Source organism: Eleginops maclovinus, chromosome 10 (assembly GCF_036324505.1).
Source record: "Eleginops maclovinus isolate JMC-PN-2008 ecotype Puerto Natales chromosome 10, JC_Emac_rtc_rv5, whole genome shotgun sequence".
NCBI classification, from domain to species: Eukaryota; Metazoa; Chordata; class Actinopteri; order Perciformes; family Eleginopidae; genus Eleginops; species Eleginops maclovinus.
In genome coordinates, this window is record NC_086358.1 from 8,930,687 (window position 1) to 8,949,857 (window position 19,171).

A 19,171-nucleotide genomic window follows, 5' to 3' on the forward strand; every position below is an offset into this window, starting at 1 on the left:
AAAAACAAATTAAATACTTTGTGGTTTTAAATAAAGTATATTTTGCTCAAATAAGTGAAACAAGTTGGTAAATTGTGTTGAATGTGCTGCTTGGTTTCTCTATTTGTCTTTACTACATGCAGTGTTGTCCTGTGGCGGTAACAGCTAAGCTGTCGAACCATACTGTATGATATCGTAAATACAAATCATTAGGGATCTATTTCAGCAGATTTATACTTGTAATTTTAAGGAATATACAGTGTACTTTAATGTACTGTAACGTCTATTATTTTCGTCACCCGCGGGATGTTATTGAACACCAATCCTTGTGTCATAACGAGGGTTTTGAGGAGAAGGTCATTGGACAAACTAAGGGTTTCTTTTTCTCCAAATGTCACAAAAGGACGACTCTGAAAATGACATCTGGGAGTATAAACCTCTGCAGAAGAAAAAGAAGAGGAACGATTCACCGGCTTTAACTGTGACCAAAAGATGTACTGTCAGAAAAACCTCAAAGAGAGACACTTCTTTCTCTGTCAAGTCAGCTGATAGCAAAGTCAAGAAAGCTAATAATGGAGATTGTAGGTCTGTTAATGGAGACAGCAGTTTAGAGGCCCATGTTCTTCCATCAAAGTCATCCACTGCTAGTGACACAGTGCAAACAGACAATGCTGCTGATGAGGGACCATCCTCTGGAGACTTTTGCCCCATGTGTCAGATGCCTTTTTCCATTTTGGTGGTCCAGACTCAGAGGTGGCATGTTGCTGAATGTCTTGACTCCTCCAGAGACACATGCAAAGGTACAGACATCCATATATCATATACTTTAATTAAAAAAAAGACCACATGCAGCATCCTCATGAGAAACCATTGATCAAAAATAACTATGTTCATGTATGAATGTCTTTTCTTATTTGACACTGAGGAGTAAGAAAAGGAAGAAAACTGATGACAGATAAGGGGAAGATTCCCATGTATCCCTGACATCTCAGGACATTGACATACATTTAGCACCATGTCCATTCAAATTACCTAACCCTTCAGCTTATGTGATGTACCCATCGTTGTGTGTCTTTCAGCCACCTCCTTATTTACTGAACATTATTTAAAAGTCAGCAACTTTCTGCCTGGTTAATGCCCAAATGCTCACCGAAGTTTGTAAAAAAGGGCTTTTGTTCAAAATGTGTCAATCCAAGTCTCAATCCAAATTTAAGTACACCTGAACTTCACAAATAGTGTCATTTCCTTTGGATAGCTCCGTTGAGACACAGCAGATTTGATGGAATGAGTAAATGGAATTGGTTCTTTTGAATTACCATTTAGTACTCTGTTGATAAGCCTAACATTTCTACATTTTTTTGTGTTCATACAGAATGTCCAGATGGCCTCCAGTGCTGCTCCACCATTCCAAACCATTATACTAAATTTAACCACACCATCCTGGCCCAATGTCGAGCAAACGGTGACACAGCCCTCTTAAGTCTGCCCCAACAGGCAGGGACCAGCAGTGGGACGAGCCTCAGTTGTCTCCCAGGGCTTAAAAACAATGAGGATGATTTCTCTAATTTAGAGTCTTCCCAGGATAGTGTTCTCAGTCTTTCTGTGTTATCCAATCCTAGCGTCTCCACTCACAGTAATCTCCCTGGAACACCTCCATCTAAATGTACAAATGGACTTCTTCTGCTGCGCTCACCTGGCCCAGAGGATTTAAAGAAAAAGAAAGGCTGGTCGTCCTCTACAAAAAGCAAAAAGTCTATCAGTGCTTCCCAGGAAAGTCAACCCGACCTCTCATCCACTCCTGTGAAGGCAGAGAGTGGAAGAGGAGCTTGTCAAGGTCTGATAAAAAGTGAACCTTCCCCTGACATCGATGATGAAATATCCTACTCTCCTCTTTCTGAGTTCCCTGCAGAGATGGAAGTCAAAAGCAGTGAATGTCGGAAAGCTCTTTTTAACAACGATGCATTTAAAAATGAGGATGAAAACTCAATGGTGTTGTTTAACGACAGTTTCTCAAGTGATGATGAAGTTTTCTCTCAATTTTTAGAGAGTTTAGAAACCAATGATAGTGTGCCTTCTTCCTCTGACACCCAGCTGGTGTCAGTAACTTCATCACCGCCCACTCATCAGCTAGTTGCTGAAAACCGAGCTCATTCAACCGGTACTGTCAGTCCATGTAAAAGCAGCATTGATTCTCCACAAAGTATTGTTTTAGAACGCCTCAGAGAAACTCTTCTGAGCTCAGATCAGAGCGTGCATTTGGAAAACTTGACTGACAGCAGTATTCAAGTGCCTTCATCACAAACCTCCATTGTCCAAGGATCTCAAAACATGCCACCACAGAAGGGCCAGATCAAGGGTCAGGCCTCCAGTATGAAGCAGACAGATATTGGGGTATTTTTTGGTCTCAAACCCCTCAAGGTAAAGGAGAAAGAAGCTGAGAGTGGACCGAAGGAACTCAACGCCACCTCTGTTCCAAGACTTGGTGAAAACTCAGGACAGAGACAACAGAAGAGAGGCAGGCAAAGAAAAAGTAAGGCTGCCACAACTGCAGATACCTCTCATGGCTCAGTGGCTGTAAATGATAATAAAGCAGTGGATGCTCAGGCTGAAGCAGGTAACGGTAGGACCAGAGGATGGAGAGGGAGTAGGTGGAACAGAAGGAACGCTGACGGAGAAGTAGAGCTGCCACGTTGTCCTTTCTACAAGAAGATTCCAGGTGAGGGAGGGACCATATACCATTAACTGCCGCGTTAATATGTTAATAATTTGTGTGTTTTAATCTAAGATGTTTTTTTTTTCACACAGGCACAAAGTTTACCATAGATGCATTTCAGTATGGCGAGATCCCGGGCATCACTGCCTACTTCCTGACACATTTCCACTCAGATCACTACGGAGGGTTGACCAAGAAGTCCATGTTGCCAATCTACTGTAATGGAGTAAGTCAAGCTGAGAGTATTGTAAAAGATTACCTCCATTATTGTTTGATCCCCAAGCGATTCATATGTTTTTTATACTGGTTCGATTGTCCATCAATTAGCCACACGTTAAGCTAAACCTCTGTGTTTAGAAGTACAAGTCAGCTACTTTGCATCTAAGCCCTATTTGATGTCTTATTCCGATGATACCATGGCCCTTTTTTCCTTTAATTTTTTTTGCATTAAAAATGTAAGCATGGTGGATTTACCTACCCCAGATTTAATTTGAGTTCAGCACTGAAACATTTGATTAATTCAAACAGTGAAAAGAAAGAGCTTTGTGCCAGTTTAGTGATGTCTGAAGTGAGTATTGCTACCAAAATGTCAAGTCTCCCCTCCGAAAGGCCTTTGTGTCATTGAATACTATGCACTCTTTGAAGTTGCTACAGACCCTTTTTAAAAAAATTATTTCCTCTTTATTTGTATCTCATTAAAAAGCTCTCTGACGCTTCTGTTCCACAGAACTCATAGACTAAATGCCTGACCCATTTCTTATCTCAATGCATTCACTCTAATGAAAAATGAGCTTGCAGTTGGCAGCTTTGAATACCAATTTGCCAATGGGTCTGAATATTATAGTGGATTTGAAATTTGAAGACCTTTCGTTCATATAATACCTGGGAAATGTAGTATGTCTGTCTCATTTAGTCTTTATAATCACATTAGGAAGTTTATACCTGTGTGAACTAGAAGAATCGGAGGATGAAACTCTCTTTATTGGTCACACATGCACACAGCAGAGCACACACATTGAAATTTGTCCTCTGCATTTAACCCATCCTAGTAGCTGTTGCACCACAGCAGGGCCCAGGACTGAACTGGGACCTCTCCAAGTAGCAGTCCACTTTCCATATTTAAATTTGAACCATAGGCGACCCTACGATTCCCAGACCAAGCCCCTACTGACCGAGCCATATACTGAATGATCCGAGGTTTATAGAAAAACAAGCACACATTTTTTACAGTAAGAAACTTGAGGCGTTATACATTTTTTATATTTATCTTACTTGGATATTTAAGAACTTGCCTCGGAAAGTAATTATAATATCCCAATAGATGGCATCTGGAATGAAATGTATCGGTTGAAGTGGCTGGATAAATGGGTCATGATTTATTACAGTGTCTGCTATCTTGGGATTACAACTAAAACAGGCTTTCAAGGACTCATTGGTATTCCACTGGGGTTTTGTTTATTTGGTAGGTCACAAAAAATCCAATTGGACGCTAGGTAGGTCATAGCCTAGAAAAGTTTGATTGCTGAGTGTGTTACAGAGCCACAGTGATGTTTTTGACAGCTGCCTCTCCTGTTCAGATTACAGGGAGCCTGGTGAAGAGCAAACTGAAGGTAGCAGATCAGTACATCCACATCCTCCCCATGAACACCCCGGTCACCGTGGAGGGAGTCACGGTTATCCTCCTGGAAGCCAACCAGTGAGTCATCAACATTACGTCAATACTCACCAGGCCGGTGTCTGACACTAATGTCAAAGTCAGACTGCCTTACGGCGTTCACTGAGGAATACTAAGAGGGCATTCTTTTATGAAACTCTGTATGACAGTGCATTCCTTTGTTTTTTATCTATATCCAGCTTAACCTCCTGTGTGTATCTATGCTTTCAGTTGTCCCGGAGCGGCCATGCTGCTGTTCTTCCTGCCTGATGGACAGACGGTCCTCCACACCGGGGACTTCAGGGCTGATCCCTCAATGGAGACATACCCTGAGTTACTCAGCTGCAGGGTGCAGACACTCTACTTGGACACCACGTCAGTACCAGTCCGTCTCCTTATATACAACAAATTTACCGGTTGGGGTACTGAATGGCATGAACAGGACTATGGGTATACGTGTGACCTTTTAGCGTTGGCTAAGACTCTTCATGTGGATCAATATGGGCTGAAATGTCTGTAGTTCATTCTCACTCCGTGTCCTCATTCGCTGATGTAAGACACTCAGTAAAGGTGATGTAGAAGCACAAAGGAAACTGAGATTCTTAATATAAGCTCTTGTATCCCTACAGCTACTGCAGCCCTGAGTACACCTTCCCCAGACAGCAAGAGGTCATCAACTTCGCAGCCAACACCGTCTTCGAACTGGTGACGCTCAACCGACGTACACTGGTGGTGTGCGGCTCCTACTCTGTGGGGAAAGAGAAAGTCTTCCTGGGTGAGTGTACTAATATATTCATGTATATGTACTATACAGCGTTAACACCAGCACACACTGTTGGTATCAAAGTAAATGTGTTTCCGAACCCCAAAAAGATGATTGCTTTTTTTTTTTTTTTTTTGTCTGTAGCTTGATATTGCTACCTGACCTTTCCTCCCTCTGAAAGGTCATGTGAGATTGCGTGTTGCCTCGAATGAAAGCGCCGTGGAGAATTTATGGATTAGTCTGTTTTGAGAAAAAAGCGTATCCTAAAGTGACACATGAACTCTTCCAGTCAAGCAGTGAAGTAATCGAAAACCAATGATGTCTGCATGGAAAATGAACAAGCATTCAGTTCGTAATCACATTAGCTTCCACAAGCTCTGCATGATATTACAGCGGAATAGAAACCCTTCAGTGCTTTTGGAGGAAGAAACTTAATATTGAAATAAAATGTACAATGGATCAGTGTGTGTGAGGAACTCTGAAATACTATAATACTATATCACTGGGTCTATAAAGGCTGAATTTCCATTTTCCATGCTTCATTTGCAGCGCTGGCCGAGGTGCTGGGCTCTAAAGTGTGCCTCTCTAGAGACAAATACAACACCATGTGCTGTCTGGAGTCGGAGCAAATCAAACAACGTATAACCACTGACTCCAAGGCCGCCCAGGTCCATGTGCTGCCCATGATGCAGATCACCTTCAAAGTAAGTACAGCAGTCGTTTATTCAGATTACTGATTTTATAAGAAGATTTATGAGCCGGAATCAGAGTTAAAAACAGGTGCTACTTTGGGGACATGTATAGGAAACAAATGATCTGTCATAAGTGTAAAACATCACATCTGACAGTCCATTTTTTATTTAGTCATTTCATTTCCTTTGGATGAGTTTGACAATGTCTTTATGTAATGCACTACTTAGTGAGGTGAACGAGAATAGCACTAACTAGAATAATTATACACAATTTCTCAAATGGTGTGAAAATGATTTTGTTAAACAAGGACTGTGTCTTATTCTTTAAGGACAGTTTAACACATCTTTTATTCTGCTTATGCTCCACTCTTAATAAGCAAGTATCCGGGACAGCCGTGGAAAATAATTAGGGAATGGTTATTATGATGACCAAGCACGTCATGTCTCTCTCTCTCTCTAAAGGGACTAAAGCACTTTAATTTGCCATCTGTAAACCCACAGATAAATCCCAGAGTCGGTATAATTCAAGCATCACTAGGCACAGAAAGGCTGAGTCGGGAGGAAAGATATTCAGTTTGGGTCTGCATTGAGCCATTTGAGGAGTGAATGTTTGAGAAAATGGTACTAATATAACACACACAGTCACCTTGACATAAATGGATAGTAGGTATTCAAAATATTTGTAATGTTTACATTGTAAATAACCTCTTTTTCATGGTTGTTGGATGATGAATCTTTGGAGAGCTGTACATCTCGATACAGTTTTAGGTCAGCTTTATGTTTACATTTAGCAGCTGCTCTTTGACGTCAGCTGTGTTTTCAGGTACAGTGCAGCTCTGTTCACTTCAATTCCTCTTCTCACCCACATCTTATCTCCAGAAACTGCAGGACTACCTGGCACGCTTCTCTGGAAAATATGATCAGCTGGTGGCCTTCAAGCCCACAGGCTGGACCTTCAGCCGGCAGGTGGAATCGGTGGAAGATATTCAGCCTCATATCGAAGGCAACGTCTCCATTTATGGTACAAACGTGTCTTATATTTGTCAGGACTAACAAACATACATTCTCACACAGTATAAACATGGAGAAAACACACAAACATGGCTTTGAGTATCACAAAATGATGCTAATAAATCACAAATGTTCATTAGTAAATAACTCTCTTTGCAGCATAAATTAGGGCAGCAGCTCTTACTGTCGTTTAACAGTATTTGAATGTCTGAGCATAAAACAGAGCCTTATAGTGGCGAATAATCTTCACTGTCTTCTTGCCATACACTGATTTCATCAAATAGCAGCTTTTTTCTCCTGCCAAGAATATGAATGTTCCTCACATTGCTGTATTCAGCCTATAGCTCCCTGTTTTGACAAGAAAAGAAAGGAGGAGCATGAGGATAAAAAAAGATGGCTTAGTTTCAGGTTATTTCCGCTTGGTGACAAAAGGAAACCTAATCAGGAAGAGGCTGCTGCTTGTGTCTTTAGTCAAGGAAAGCACTGCCGGACAGTTGTCTTGGCAGTTAAACCCCAGCTCTGAAAAGAATCATGACTTAATTTCACACTGTAGCTCGTTTCATTTCCTGAACAGATCCATCAGCCATCTGGCCTGTAAATCCCAATCACCAGCGAGAGCTCATCATTCCTTCCTCCTCAGCAGTTTGTGTGTCAGTCAGGCAGAAGCTAATTTGCGCCTCTCTCTTTCCTTCTTGTGTTCAAAACTCCTCCCTCTTGCTCTTCCCAGCCATATGCTAATAATGCTCCTTATTTTATTCTCCTGCATGTGGGATCGGTGAGTGGGTTCAGTTTCAGGCAGATCTGGTTAAAGCAGCAGAGGGGCGAAGGGAGGATTACGAGAGGCAGATGTCCTTATTCTCTCCTCAAAACCAAAAACGAGACATTTGATGGGCTGATCTTATCATCATTGAATCTGCACATGTTCTATCAGAGGGGAAGACTCTGAGCCTGTGGGTCACCTCAGGACCTTTTTGTTAGACTTTGCTTGTTTCTGACTTGTCCCTCCATATTTTTAGACATGTGGCAAGAAAATATCAAAGTGTAGGAGCTCATTGTAAGTGAACATCATGTCTGAAAAGACCCTCAGGCTCAGTTCTAAACCACTGCTTGACTCCTTCCCTTAGGACTTCAAAAGTAAATGGTAATACTATGATAATTATAATCCATACTCCTATGGGGGGAAAAATAAGCTTTTATCTCCAGATTAATAAACTGTTCTCAGCATGTAAACATTTTTTTTTTTTATGAAGTGCAAATGTTTGGGTACATGTTGATGGCAACTCTCGTGTTTCCCTGACAGGAGTCCCTTACAGCGAGCACAGCAGCTTCCTGGAGCTGAAGCGTTTCGTCCAGTGGCTTCGGCCGCTCAAGATCATCCCCACGGTGAACAACGGCTGCTGGAAAAGCAGGAAGGCTATGGAGAAGTGCTTTAGTGAGTGGCTCATAGAGGCTAAAGCTAAAACCAATTAATTTTCAATAATGTATGACCACAAATATATTTTAACTAAACTAATGTTAATACTTTTATTGAAGTTGCTTCAGACTTCTGAGCTTATAACACTAGCTTTGTGTTGCAGTGCAGGTGAACATCAGGAACTGCAATCACATCTAATAAAGAAAAAGGTTCATATACACTCTGCTCCCGTCCACAATAGGATGCACAGGGATCATGACTTCAATTAGACCTTACCCAGAAGTATTATACAATGAAAAATGGATGTGTTTACTGCCTGCTGGGATGTGTCTGTGTGTATATATACTGCAAATGCTGCTTTGCAATTGTGCAATTTGCTCATTGTATTTTTGTATTTAATATTTTTATGCTGAAAATAAATAAAGGTTTCAGACATTCTTTTAACACGTGTACCTTTTTTTTTGTAACATGAAATGTATACCTAATATTATGCAACAACGCCTCTTGAAGGAGCTGTTGTGTTCAGGGAGCCCCTGATGTGATATGGTATGCTTAACATTTTACTAAAAAAATATGCTTTAAAGTTGCCTGTACTGAATCATCCTGTAAGTTTCCATCACTTTGTATTCATGAATTATCTCAAGGCATTCCATTAAACCTCTTTTGCTAGTTCAAATCATGCTTGTGCCTCTATGCTAATTAGCCACTTTACTAGGTGGCAGATGTAATGACCACTGTATTACTGTCTCTGCCCACAGCAAGCCATTTCCAGCGGTTCGTCTCTTTTAGTAATGGCATATCATATTCTTCCCTTAGGCATGAATAATATGTTCGAAGTCCTGGCAAACTCAATGCCTGGGCCCGCTGCTTGTTGAAATATCTTCTTGTTTTCAGCGTGTAGGTTTCTTATTGATGTCCGATTTTGGGAGGGAAATGTGTCCACAAATAATGAAGAGTCGATCATATGTACAACACATAAGACTAAATATCTAATTGTATGATCCTGTATATTCTTTAGAGATATGCATTTATTTATTATTTCCTGCTGCGGGACAAATAAAGGGTTTCTGATTCTAATTAGATGCCCTTCAGCTGTCACTTTATAATTCACTAAATATAATAATGAAATGCCTCCTGAAAAACAATGAACGATTAAATGATGAGATTTAAAATAGTTGTACTGGCTGTTGTGTTTTAATCCTAAACTTGTATAGATTTTGGAAGTAAGAACTGGAATTATGTTCATCTTTCTGTAATATTGCTGCATTCTTTAGTGCAAAAAAAAAAGGCATTTGAAAAATATAAATGGTAAGCTTAACAATGTGGTAACATATTTTTAGGTTCAATTCACAAATAAAATATTGCTGCCCCATCTGAAAGAATACTTTTATGTATAACAGCGATTTTATAATACAGCACAGCTTGAGAAATACATGTTGTGAACAGTGTCCTCATCTCTGATTAATAGCTCAATTTAAACTTAAAGCAATAATCTCGATAAGGCGTATACGATGCCAGCAGAATATTAACAATGTCAGATGCTTTTGTATTTGGTGATAACAGTTATAAAGCTCAGACTGGAATTGTAGCACTTCAAGTGAACCATCCTTGCAGATAATTTCCATTTGATGTTGTCTGTGTAGGAGTGGCTTTGGTCACCAGACATCATTTAAAAAGGATTAGAAACCATCTTCCCAAGCTATATTAAAATTACAATCCAAGCAAAGTGTACAGCTTTAAATCATAGAGAAACGGATGAAGCAGTCAGAGGAGAAACACTACCCTCTCTGCATATGAATTCACAAGACTCACCCTAAGGTGTGGTGGATGACGTGAAATATTTGTTCTGCAATCTGTTTCATCATTCATCCTCTGTGATCACTGTCAAAGCAGACTTAAATGACGAGGAAAGGAATCATTTGGACATAAGCTTTTTTAAATGTGGACACACAATAACAACAAAGACATTTGGACAAACAATACACCCTTTGTATTATTGTCTAGTAGGCGTCCTTTGACATGCATTAGATTACAAATTAATTTGATCACAGGTGCCACATACAGAGCAAACTGGAAAGGAACCAGCATTGCTCAGTGAGGACATTCACACTACAACTCAGTTCAAGTAAGAACATTTGTTTTAACTTTTGATCTCTTTTAAATATATTGAATTCCTTCATTTCGATCATAAATGTTAATTCAAAGGATCTTTTCTAACACCTTACATCATCTTGATGTTTTAAAAATCACATTAAGTCACTTCCTCTCTTCTTAGATTGAGGTTCATTATTAAAAATAGCTTTCTTACAAAGTGTATATACAATTTTTTACACATTAGGTCTTGTACTTAAAAAAACCCAAGACATTTGCGGTCAGAAGAGCGGTATGAGGAAATGTGTTTCCGTAAAACCCTTTCCTTTGTTTCCTTTCCCAGAATGCTTATCTACACACACTACAACACATAATGACATTAAAGGTCAATCTCTGCTAAAACTGCAAGTCATTGCACGTCACAAAACCAATGCTTGGCAGCTAAATATATATATAACTTGAGTCATGAGATTTGAGATTTTTGGAGATTTCACTTTAAGCTCCTCTAGACGCTTGAATCAGGTAAACCTCTAGAGTGATGGATCAATAGGAAATGCCTACAGCTCGGGGAAAATACTGTCCGTTTTTAAGGGGATCAATATATGGTACAAACCAACATATTGTGGAAGTAAGTTTGCATTCATTCAATACAATGGCCGCTTGGTGAATGCAGAGGAGGGCATCCAGGACGACGCAGGATGGTCACTTTCACCTGAAGAAAAGGGAATAATTGACCTTTTAGTTGACTTTTACACAGTTATCCATACGTACAAATATCATGAATGCTGACAATATGTTGAGGCGTTCTGTGTGAACATACATCATTCTTGAGAGACTTGCTGAGGTACATGTTGAACTCCTCCACGCTGCCACAGTGCAAGTCATTAATGGCCAGAATTTCGTCTCCTTTGTGGAAGAGGCACACAGTCTGCGGCTGGCCTGTCCATGCAGACACACTATAACACACATATACACACACACAGTTTGTGTTTTAGATTCATCCTGGAGCTTGAATTCATAGTTAATTTGACATTGTGTCTTTTTTTTTATTATTTGTACATCCATTTCAAGTAGGCTTTAAGTTTTTTTTCAGAGCATCTTCTCCATAACATAGTCACATGACATACTGTAGACACGCAGAACCGTTAGCCCATAGCTGATAACAGGTAAGGCTGGTCCAGTGTTCTCTGCAATGCAGTTCTATGAAGGTATAACGGTATCTAGGTCAACTTCAGAGAGAATGATGATACGAAGTCTTGAATGACTTGAGTAGGATTTGAGGAGCCGCCTGAAATGACTTATATTTAGATTAACAAGATAATTTCTTGACCTGTTTTTGATAAACATTGCGTAAGGGGCTGAGAGGCAGGGTAGTTGGAGGCACCTACATCCCTAACAGGTGACTCCACCCTCTCCCAATCAGCAGTCTTGGGAGCAGGTGTGGAGACCCATACACCAGGTTCTAATCACTCACTCAAGGGAGACAAAGCAGACAGAGAAGCTCAGTTAGTGTTGGCACACGGAGGGAGCAGGAAGCAGCCCTCTCTGAGAACAAGTTTGGAGAGCTGGTAAGTCGGTTAGCGGCCCAGCTACCTTAGCCTTGGTTTTGAAAGGTATTTTCAGTCGAGTAAAAATAAAGCCTTTTTTGATTCAATCACTGCCTCTGTTTTGATTGCTGCGCTACCACTTTCCTCTTTTGTCGGCCCAGTCCTGTTACAATTGAGAGAATGTCTGTGCGTCAGAACCCCTTCAGCCTGAACACTTCTGTTATCCTTGATCAAGCTTCAATAAACCTTAAAATTGTGAGACATGAGTTCAGTCGAGTTCAAGCTGCCTTGTTTTTCCTTACTTTGCTCAGAAATGTATACTACAGTCATCACCACCTTGCATTAAATGTCTTTTAAAACACAAACCCATTAATGTCCTTTGCATCAGCAGATAACTAATAATGTAGGTCAAACTAACTTAGGTCTTACGGCCCGTCTACACAGACAACGTTTTAGCCGTATTGTTTTCATGTGTTTCAGACACACATCTTACAAAAGAGAAACACTCCAATCCAGCTGTCTAGACAGGTCACATTTTACTTGCACTTAGCAGAATACTCAGGACCTGAAGCATATTTTCATGCTTATAATCTATTTTCTTCCATTTTACGTGCGTAAGAAAGTGCGTAACTACAGTAATTATGTGTTGGGTGACTACGCAGCTGCTTCTTTGCATAAATAGAGGTACGATTAAAGGTATAAATACAGATAAAGATCGAGATATACAGTTGCTGATTTGCAAACAATGTCTAGAAGTCTTGTTTTATAAACAAACTTACCTTGGTTTTCCATCCACATCTGTTAGTGTCAGGTGTTTTTTCAAATGTCCCTGCTGGATCTCAAAGTCTCTCTCCTCTGGGATGATGGTGTCAATGCTTTGATTCTCCAGATGCCATACTAACTCTGGTTCAGTTGAAATTCCCACCAAAAGAGGTAATAGTGTCTACTTGGTAGGGGCTTCTTTGGATTTCATTATTTTGTAATCTCACCTCTCAGAAGAGCTTTCTTTTTCCAGTGTTAGCACAATTGGTGTATCCAGCATGTCTACAGGAGAGATGACACTGTTGTCACTGGAACTGGTGCTGAGATCTGACAGTGGACGTGAGTGTTTACCTCTGCAAAAGCAAATAACAGTAAGAAGGATGATAACATCACACACAAGTTTTGCCCTTGTGATCAATCAATGACATTCAGATACAATACTGTACAAGATAGTAGAAATGATTGATGGAGGGTGAAAGAGCAATGTGCTCTTCAAAAACCAAAAGAGTTTTCTCTCAGATATTCAAAAAGAGGACCAGACATCATGAGATGTATTAAAAATAGTTCATAATAGTAGCATGGGAGATACAACTCATTACCAAATCACTGTAAAGGCGCAATAGGAAACCTAATTAAGACGCACTTTAGAAAGGAATCTTTTGACCCATTTGCCAAATGTCAAGTGTGAAAATAAATACAAATATAAATCAGTGTGAAAATACAGAAGAATCACACAGTTTTGTCTTGGAGAACATTTCAGAAAACAACAGGGACAGGGGATGATTGTCTGAAACAGCAGGAAGATGCACAGTGTGGATGTTGGATGAATCGATCGCCTGCTGTATTGGTGATTAACACAATGTCTCGGTAAACAAGGAAGACAAATCTGATTTGTGAAGACCTGCTTGAGATGCTGAAGGAAATAAAAAGTCTGACGTACTACTTTTAAAATGTTTAGCATTTTTAGGGCCTTGAGAACTTAAGAAACACACACGGAAGAAATTTGACTTGGTGCAAAAAGTAAGGCTGTGTCCGTTGTATGGAATAGTTAGGCTACAGAAAGGATGATGTTCACACAAAATAACTATTATTAATTAATATATATTTGTATCATCTTGTGAAAATTCCTGCATTTTGTGATATCATAGAAAACAGATTTTGTTTTCTTATCAAATGTAGTGCAGTCCTGATTTTCACTGCATATTCAAATTTACAATTATTCTATAATAAGCACTTCAGGCCAAATTTGCTGCTGCAAAAAGTCAAACATTTCACTTCAAATTGTTATAACAGAACTTGCATTCATAGATTTAAAAACCAATATAATGTGCGTAATAGCACGTATGAGTTACATGTATTCAAATGTAGATTTTAAGGGATCTAAGAATAATAAACTAACATAAGAGATACACCTGACCTGTAATTCAGGCTATGTCTTATACCGCATGCATTATCATGACTCGATTGAATATACAGTGTGCAGATGTTGTTTTTTAAGGTATAATGTCTAACACAAGATGAAAACACATGTTTCATTAAACACACAAGTTGTCAAACAAGCTCTGAGGTGCTGCCTTTCTGAGATTCTTTACTGGTCCTGGAGTGTCAACAGTTCTTTAAAAATAACTCCCTCCTTGTTGTTCGTCTAGGTGTCGGAGCCAATGAGGCCGTGGTAACCTCTGATGAGCGAGCTATTTTGGTATCTAGGGCACTGCCAAAATATGTAACACAAAGAGCATAGGGCACTGACACTAAAGACACAGTGAAAAGTCAAAAACAAACACACAACCCACAAAAAAAAAAGAAGGCAATCTTGTATTTCATCTGTTAGCTACCTGTCATCAGAGACTGTCTCCTCATCGAATGGAGGAAGTGGTGAAATCTGAGTCTTCAGTTTGTCAAAGACCTGATTTACAGACCTCATCAGGGTGCCAGCAGTGACTTGCTCAACTTCCCGGTCCCTAAAAAACATTTGTCAGGATCACTTTTAACATTAATCAGTGATTATTTATCCTTTTTAATCTGTCCCTTTATTAAGCAAACTTACGCTGCCAGAGCCACTTGTGCATAATTTCTAAATTCCATCATCGGCATATATCTGCAAGACACAGATATTCAAAATAACAGCTAAACAAATAACTAATATTTAATACTGTATTGTTGCATGTCACAATTTCAGCATGTGTCAATTTAATAAAGGAATTACTCAAAAAGGGAGTGAATTTTTTCAAATTACAACTGGAAATACTCAGATTCGCACCTTGGCATATAAATAACGATCAACACTCACATTGAGTCCAAGCTTTTGCGACGGGCGGTGCCACTGGACACTGGTGATGGTCCTAAGTAGGGTCTGGGAATGTCGTAGATTGGATTCAAAGGCTCTGATGCACGTCTTCTGATATATTCTTCAGTCTGACAGACAATAAGAAAACTTTATATCGTACTTTATGAAACCAAGAGAAAAGTCACCTTAAAATTCTTATTGTAGAACACTGAATTTAATTAAATATGTGTAGATATTGCTTATAACAAACAAGCCAACATATTGCACCTTTGATTTGTCAGTGTCATTATCCACAGCATTGGACAATGGATCAGACATGGACCGAAATTTCAGCATCGACTGCAAAATAAAAGAAAACACGCACATTGCTGTATAGCTCCTATTTGCACAAAAATCATGTGTTAAGATCTTTTTTTAACTATTTTGGCAGCAGAATTTCTTTCTCTTTAGAGGTATAAGACATCCACCATTGAAAAATTGCAGTGTGTTGCTTTCAGCCAATTCATCTCAGTGTCTTCGGTCTAATGCACTATAATACTCTGATAAAAGTGCCAAAATAGGTAATGTAATGGCGAACCAATAAAGTACTGTATCTGAGATCTTCAGGAGAACTTTGTTTAAATGTATCTGAATTTATCCTGGATAACAAAACTGACAACAAGATGTCATTGATGTTAATTTGAGTTAATGATTCTTACATTTGTGTAAGTGATGTAGGCCTACTTCTTAGTTCCTCTACCTAAAGATTTCTCTAAGGACAAGGACTCAACGTAAAGGTGGGGCGGACAGATTAATAATGAAAACTTATGGATACACGTGTTTTTCTCCGGACAAACAGAGAATAATGTATCAAATAGATTCACACAAAGGAATGATTGACTGACTTCATGACTCAGCGTTAGTTGAAGAGTTTTTGATGAAATGTTATGGACCAACCTGTTCAGGCACTGTGGCAGAATTCTTTTGCCTCATAAGGGGTTTCGAAATAACCTGGCAAGAGGACAAGACTATTCAAAAAGAGAGTTGAAGGATAGGCATGGTTGATAGTTGTAACTGTATTGTAGTCGTTTTTGCACTTATCAGGGACACTCAGGGAATCCAAGTGTTGTGATAATGAAAGCAGATGCATAAAGCAGGAAATGAAGTTAAATCAATGTAAAAATTCAAGAGTACAAAACGAAAAAAACAACTTATTGGATAATAAAACATGTGTGAAAGACAAGAACATGATGAAGAATAAAGGAAATAGCTATATATGTTGTAAAATTTGGTCTTCCAAGAGTAAGATGATAACATTGATACCATCACTGTGTACAGTATGTAAGATAAATCTGTAGCTGGAGCCAGCCGTCTGTTAGCCTATCTAGCACAGATACTGAACACAGGGGGAGGCTACTGTAGCCAGACTTTGTTTCATATCTGCCAACCAACATCAAGCACTGACTAACTTGTGTGTGTCACCACGATGTTAGCATTAAGCAAGTGTTGCTAAGCTAAGCTAGCTATTTGTTGACTTTTTATTGTACTTGTGTGAAAAGCCACAATCTTCTCAACTTTCTCTTGACAAGAAAGTGAATAAGTCTTTTTTAATTCATCGTAAGCTTAAGTAATACTTTTAATATTTACCTCAATAATTTGATTCCCATTTGACGTTTCCTAAAAACAAACATAGATACAAACAAAAGTGAATTAAAAAGACGCTTGGTCTTATTTTGCTTTTACAAAACATGATAAAGAAATAGGATCTCAATGTACCTCTGAACATTTATGTGGTCGAGTTTTCAGGGCCTCGTACAGGTCAGAGAACCAGCCGTCCACTTCTTCACTAAGGCAAGAAGGGCATACGAAACACTTGAAAATCTAATTTTGAAACTCAAAGAAAATATGGCAATTATATTCATTTTGAAATTCAATTCGGAAATCTAAAGTGGAAATAGTTGCAATTAGAAACCATTTTGTGTAAGCCAATGATGGATGATAGACTTCTAGTCAACAGGAAAGCAACATCATTATATCTTTTTGATTGTTAAACGCCCAAAATAGTGGATGTTGAGAGAGCAGGGGAAAGTATTTTATGAGGCGGTGTGAAAGAGTCAGGGAAAATATCCACCTGTTTGTGTTTTTGAGAAGTAGAATGAAAGATTCTTGCCTTTCTATCAAAAGTGTGGTTTGTCAGGAGTCTTACAGCACAGTGTAGAAAAATGCATGGAAATTCGAAGCATCTGCATTTTTCACCTAAGTGTTTTATCACCTGTAAAAACCAGCTGACTGACCTTGTCTCCCCAACGAGGAAGTATTCCCTGCCAGCTGCCCTGATAAAGAGCACACATGATGGAGAACACTTGAAGCTTTTCTGGACCCATCCCCATCTGTGGTGTTGTTGAGGGGAAACTTGTAACAACACTATCCTGAAAAAGGGACACAAATGAGACAAAAACTGTAGGTTGAGCTGGAGGGGATCTTTACTGTTTGCATTTAGGAGCTATATGCTTTAAGTTAATTATTTTTCAATGAATTTGCATTGAATGAGAACATACTGTGATAAGTCTATCCCTCCAAGCGGACTTTGCCTTTCCTCTGCACTCCTGAAGTACTTCAGTAGGTATTCTTCCTCACTGACTTTGAAAAGCACAAAGTACCGCTTCTTCCATGATTTCTGCAGAAGAAAAAAGATAAAATAAATAATGAGATATTATGAGAAACAACACATGCAGAGCTGAAATGATTTGCATTAGTTGGGGTATATCTGACTGTTACCTCTGTCAAGAGCGGTTTTTGGGGAGGAGACTTGAACAGGTATCCAGATCTCACCTCCGCTGTCTTTGCAACTGGTCTGTAGAACACCGTGTTTCCACCTGGAGGCAATACATTTTCACTGTAAATAATATTGGGGGAAAACACCAAGGGATTACAACGAACAAGGAACACTTTGAAGAACTGAAAATATGTTTTTGTTACAAAATCAATTAGAACAAACAAATCATTAATAAAAAAATCCCCAAACTATTAATGAGTGTTACCATTGGCACCATTAACATCAAGTTTGAGCGTCCAATAATCAATCAATAACAAGATGGCCTGTAAAAAGAGGATTTTTCTATGCAGCACCAAAATGCTAATAAGTAACTACATCTGAATCAAACGATGAAGCACATTTCCAGGTCTGATTCGTTACCTGTGATCTTCTGGCTCTTATGCATTGTGACACCGCACCTGAACAAAATAACAGGAATGAATCAGTCCCTATCGTTTTAAAACAGCATGTAAATATCCAGAAGGAAATAGTTAACCTTTTAAACAAACAATAGGCTCAAGTCTTTGTGACAGCACGGAGCTCTATTCGCAAAACAAAAGCCATGTTAGTTACAGAAAAATACTTTATATATAGATTTAAAGATGTTTCCTGTAAAGCAATATCTGCATTAATTAAAGAAATGTTAAGAATACCCAAACAGCAATTTAAAAAATAAAGAATATTCTTCACACTCTTTGTTAAGAGAATTATAATCTCACTTTTGAAGACAAACAAACATGTGCTGGCAAATGAACTTTAAAGTTTGTGTCACATCACAAATCAATACAAAAGAAGAATAATTCTGTCACTGTAAAACAAAGATAAGGTTCTTACCTCAGGAGTGCCAGATGCTGCTTCCTCGCTCTCTTTGACAATAAGAGTTCAGGAAGCAGGGTGCTTTACCAACATTAGCAAAGTCTGATGAGAATACATAACTGGACTTTCTGGTTCAACGTTTGCTTTTAAACTGAACCCACTGTGTTGTTAAGCTGCAGAATTCCATGCTGCGAAATGTCTTTGTGATTAAGTGATTGAGAATTCGTGGCGCCACATTCAAGAGATCGCGCGGAGATTTATCTTTATCGACATGTTAAATATCTCTTGAAGACTGTTAGTGTTTATGGACATGCATTTAAATGATACCCAAAGACATAGGGGAGTTTTTAGGGTCAATCTTCATGTTTGCAGTACACAATAGGAAATAGCAGTTTGTTTGTTAGACGTTCAAAGTTGAAAAATTGTTGATTTAAATGTATCTCAATATTTTTTCACTCTTATTTTCTTAGTGGCACAGTACCATATTTATGCCAAAATTGCTAAATGGACTCCTAACCTTATGGTCTTCATTTCCTACATAAAATAGATGGACATGCTTTTTATCAGCATGTTTTTTTTTATGAATTAAACATAATTCAACATTTTAATGATATATTATTTCCTGGTCTCTAGTCCTTTTCTCTCAAG

General features: G+C 38.9%; 2 protein-coding genes across 6 annotated transcripts; one reads left to right on the forward strand and one right to left on the reverse strand.

Annotated features, from left to right (window-relative positions):
• The first annotated feature begins 116 nt into the window (after positions 1-116).
• On the forward strand, positions 117-8,670 carry dclre1a (DNA cross-link repair 1A (PSO2 homolog, S. cerevisiae)). The gene is made up of 9 exons (XM_063892842.1): positions 117-779; positions 1,352-2,695; positions 2,785-2,918; positions 4,270-4,388; positions 4,578-4,721; positions 4,976-5,121; positions 5,659-5,813; positions 6,681-6,822; positions 8,113-8,670. Exons 1-9 carry the CDS (start codon positions 371-373, stop codon positions 8,280-8,282), a joined length of 2,763 nt encoding a protein of 920 aa, XP_063748912.1. The 5' UTR covers positions 117-370; the 3' UTR covers positions 8,283-8,670.
• A 928-nt stretch (positions 8,671-9,598) lies between these two features.
• On the reverse strand, positions 9,599-18,666 carry LOC134870607 (pleckstrin homology domain-containing family S member 1-like). 5 transcript variants are annotated; one of them, XM_063892846.1, is made up of 15 exons: positions 18,542-18,666; positions 18,089-18,126; positions 17,671-17,768; positions 17,451-17,569; positions 17,187-17,321; positions 16,669-16,738; positions 16,540-16,569; positions 15,850-15,903; positions 15,181-15,252; positions 14,917-15,041; positions 14,674-14,724; positions 14,462-14,587; positions 12,644-12,979; positions 11,138-11,273; positions 9,599-11,029 (listed from the first exon to the last, which is right to left on the reverse strand). In XM_063892846.1, exons 2-13 carry the CDS (start codon positions 18,111-18,113, stop codon positions 12,850-12,852), a joined length of 1,035 nt encoding a protein of 344 aa, XP_063748916.1. In that variant the 5' UTR covers positions 18,114-18,126; positions 18,542-18,666; the 3' UTR covers positions 9,599-11,029; positions 11,138-11,273; positions 12,644-12,849. The 5 variants fall into 5 exon arrangements, with proteins under 5 accessions (XP_063748916.1, XP_063748918.1, XP_063748917.1 ...); XM_063892848.1 differs by lacking the exon at positions 15,850-15,903; XM_063892847.1 differs by lacking the exon at positions 14,674-14,724.
• Positions 18,667-19,171: the final 505 nt, after the last annotated feature.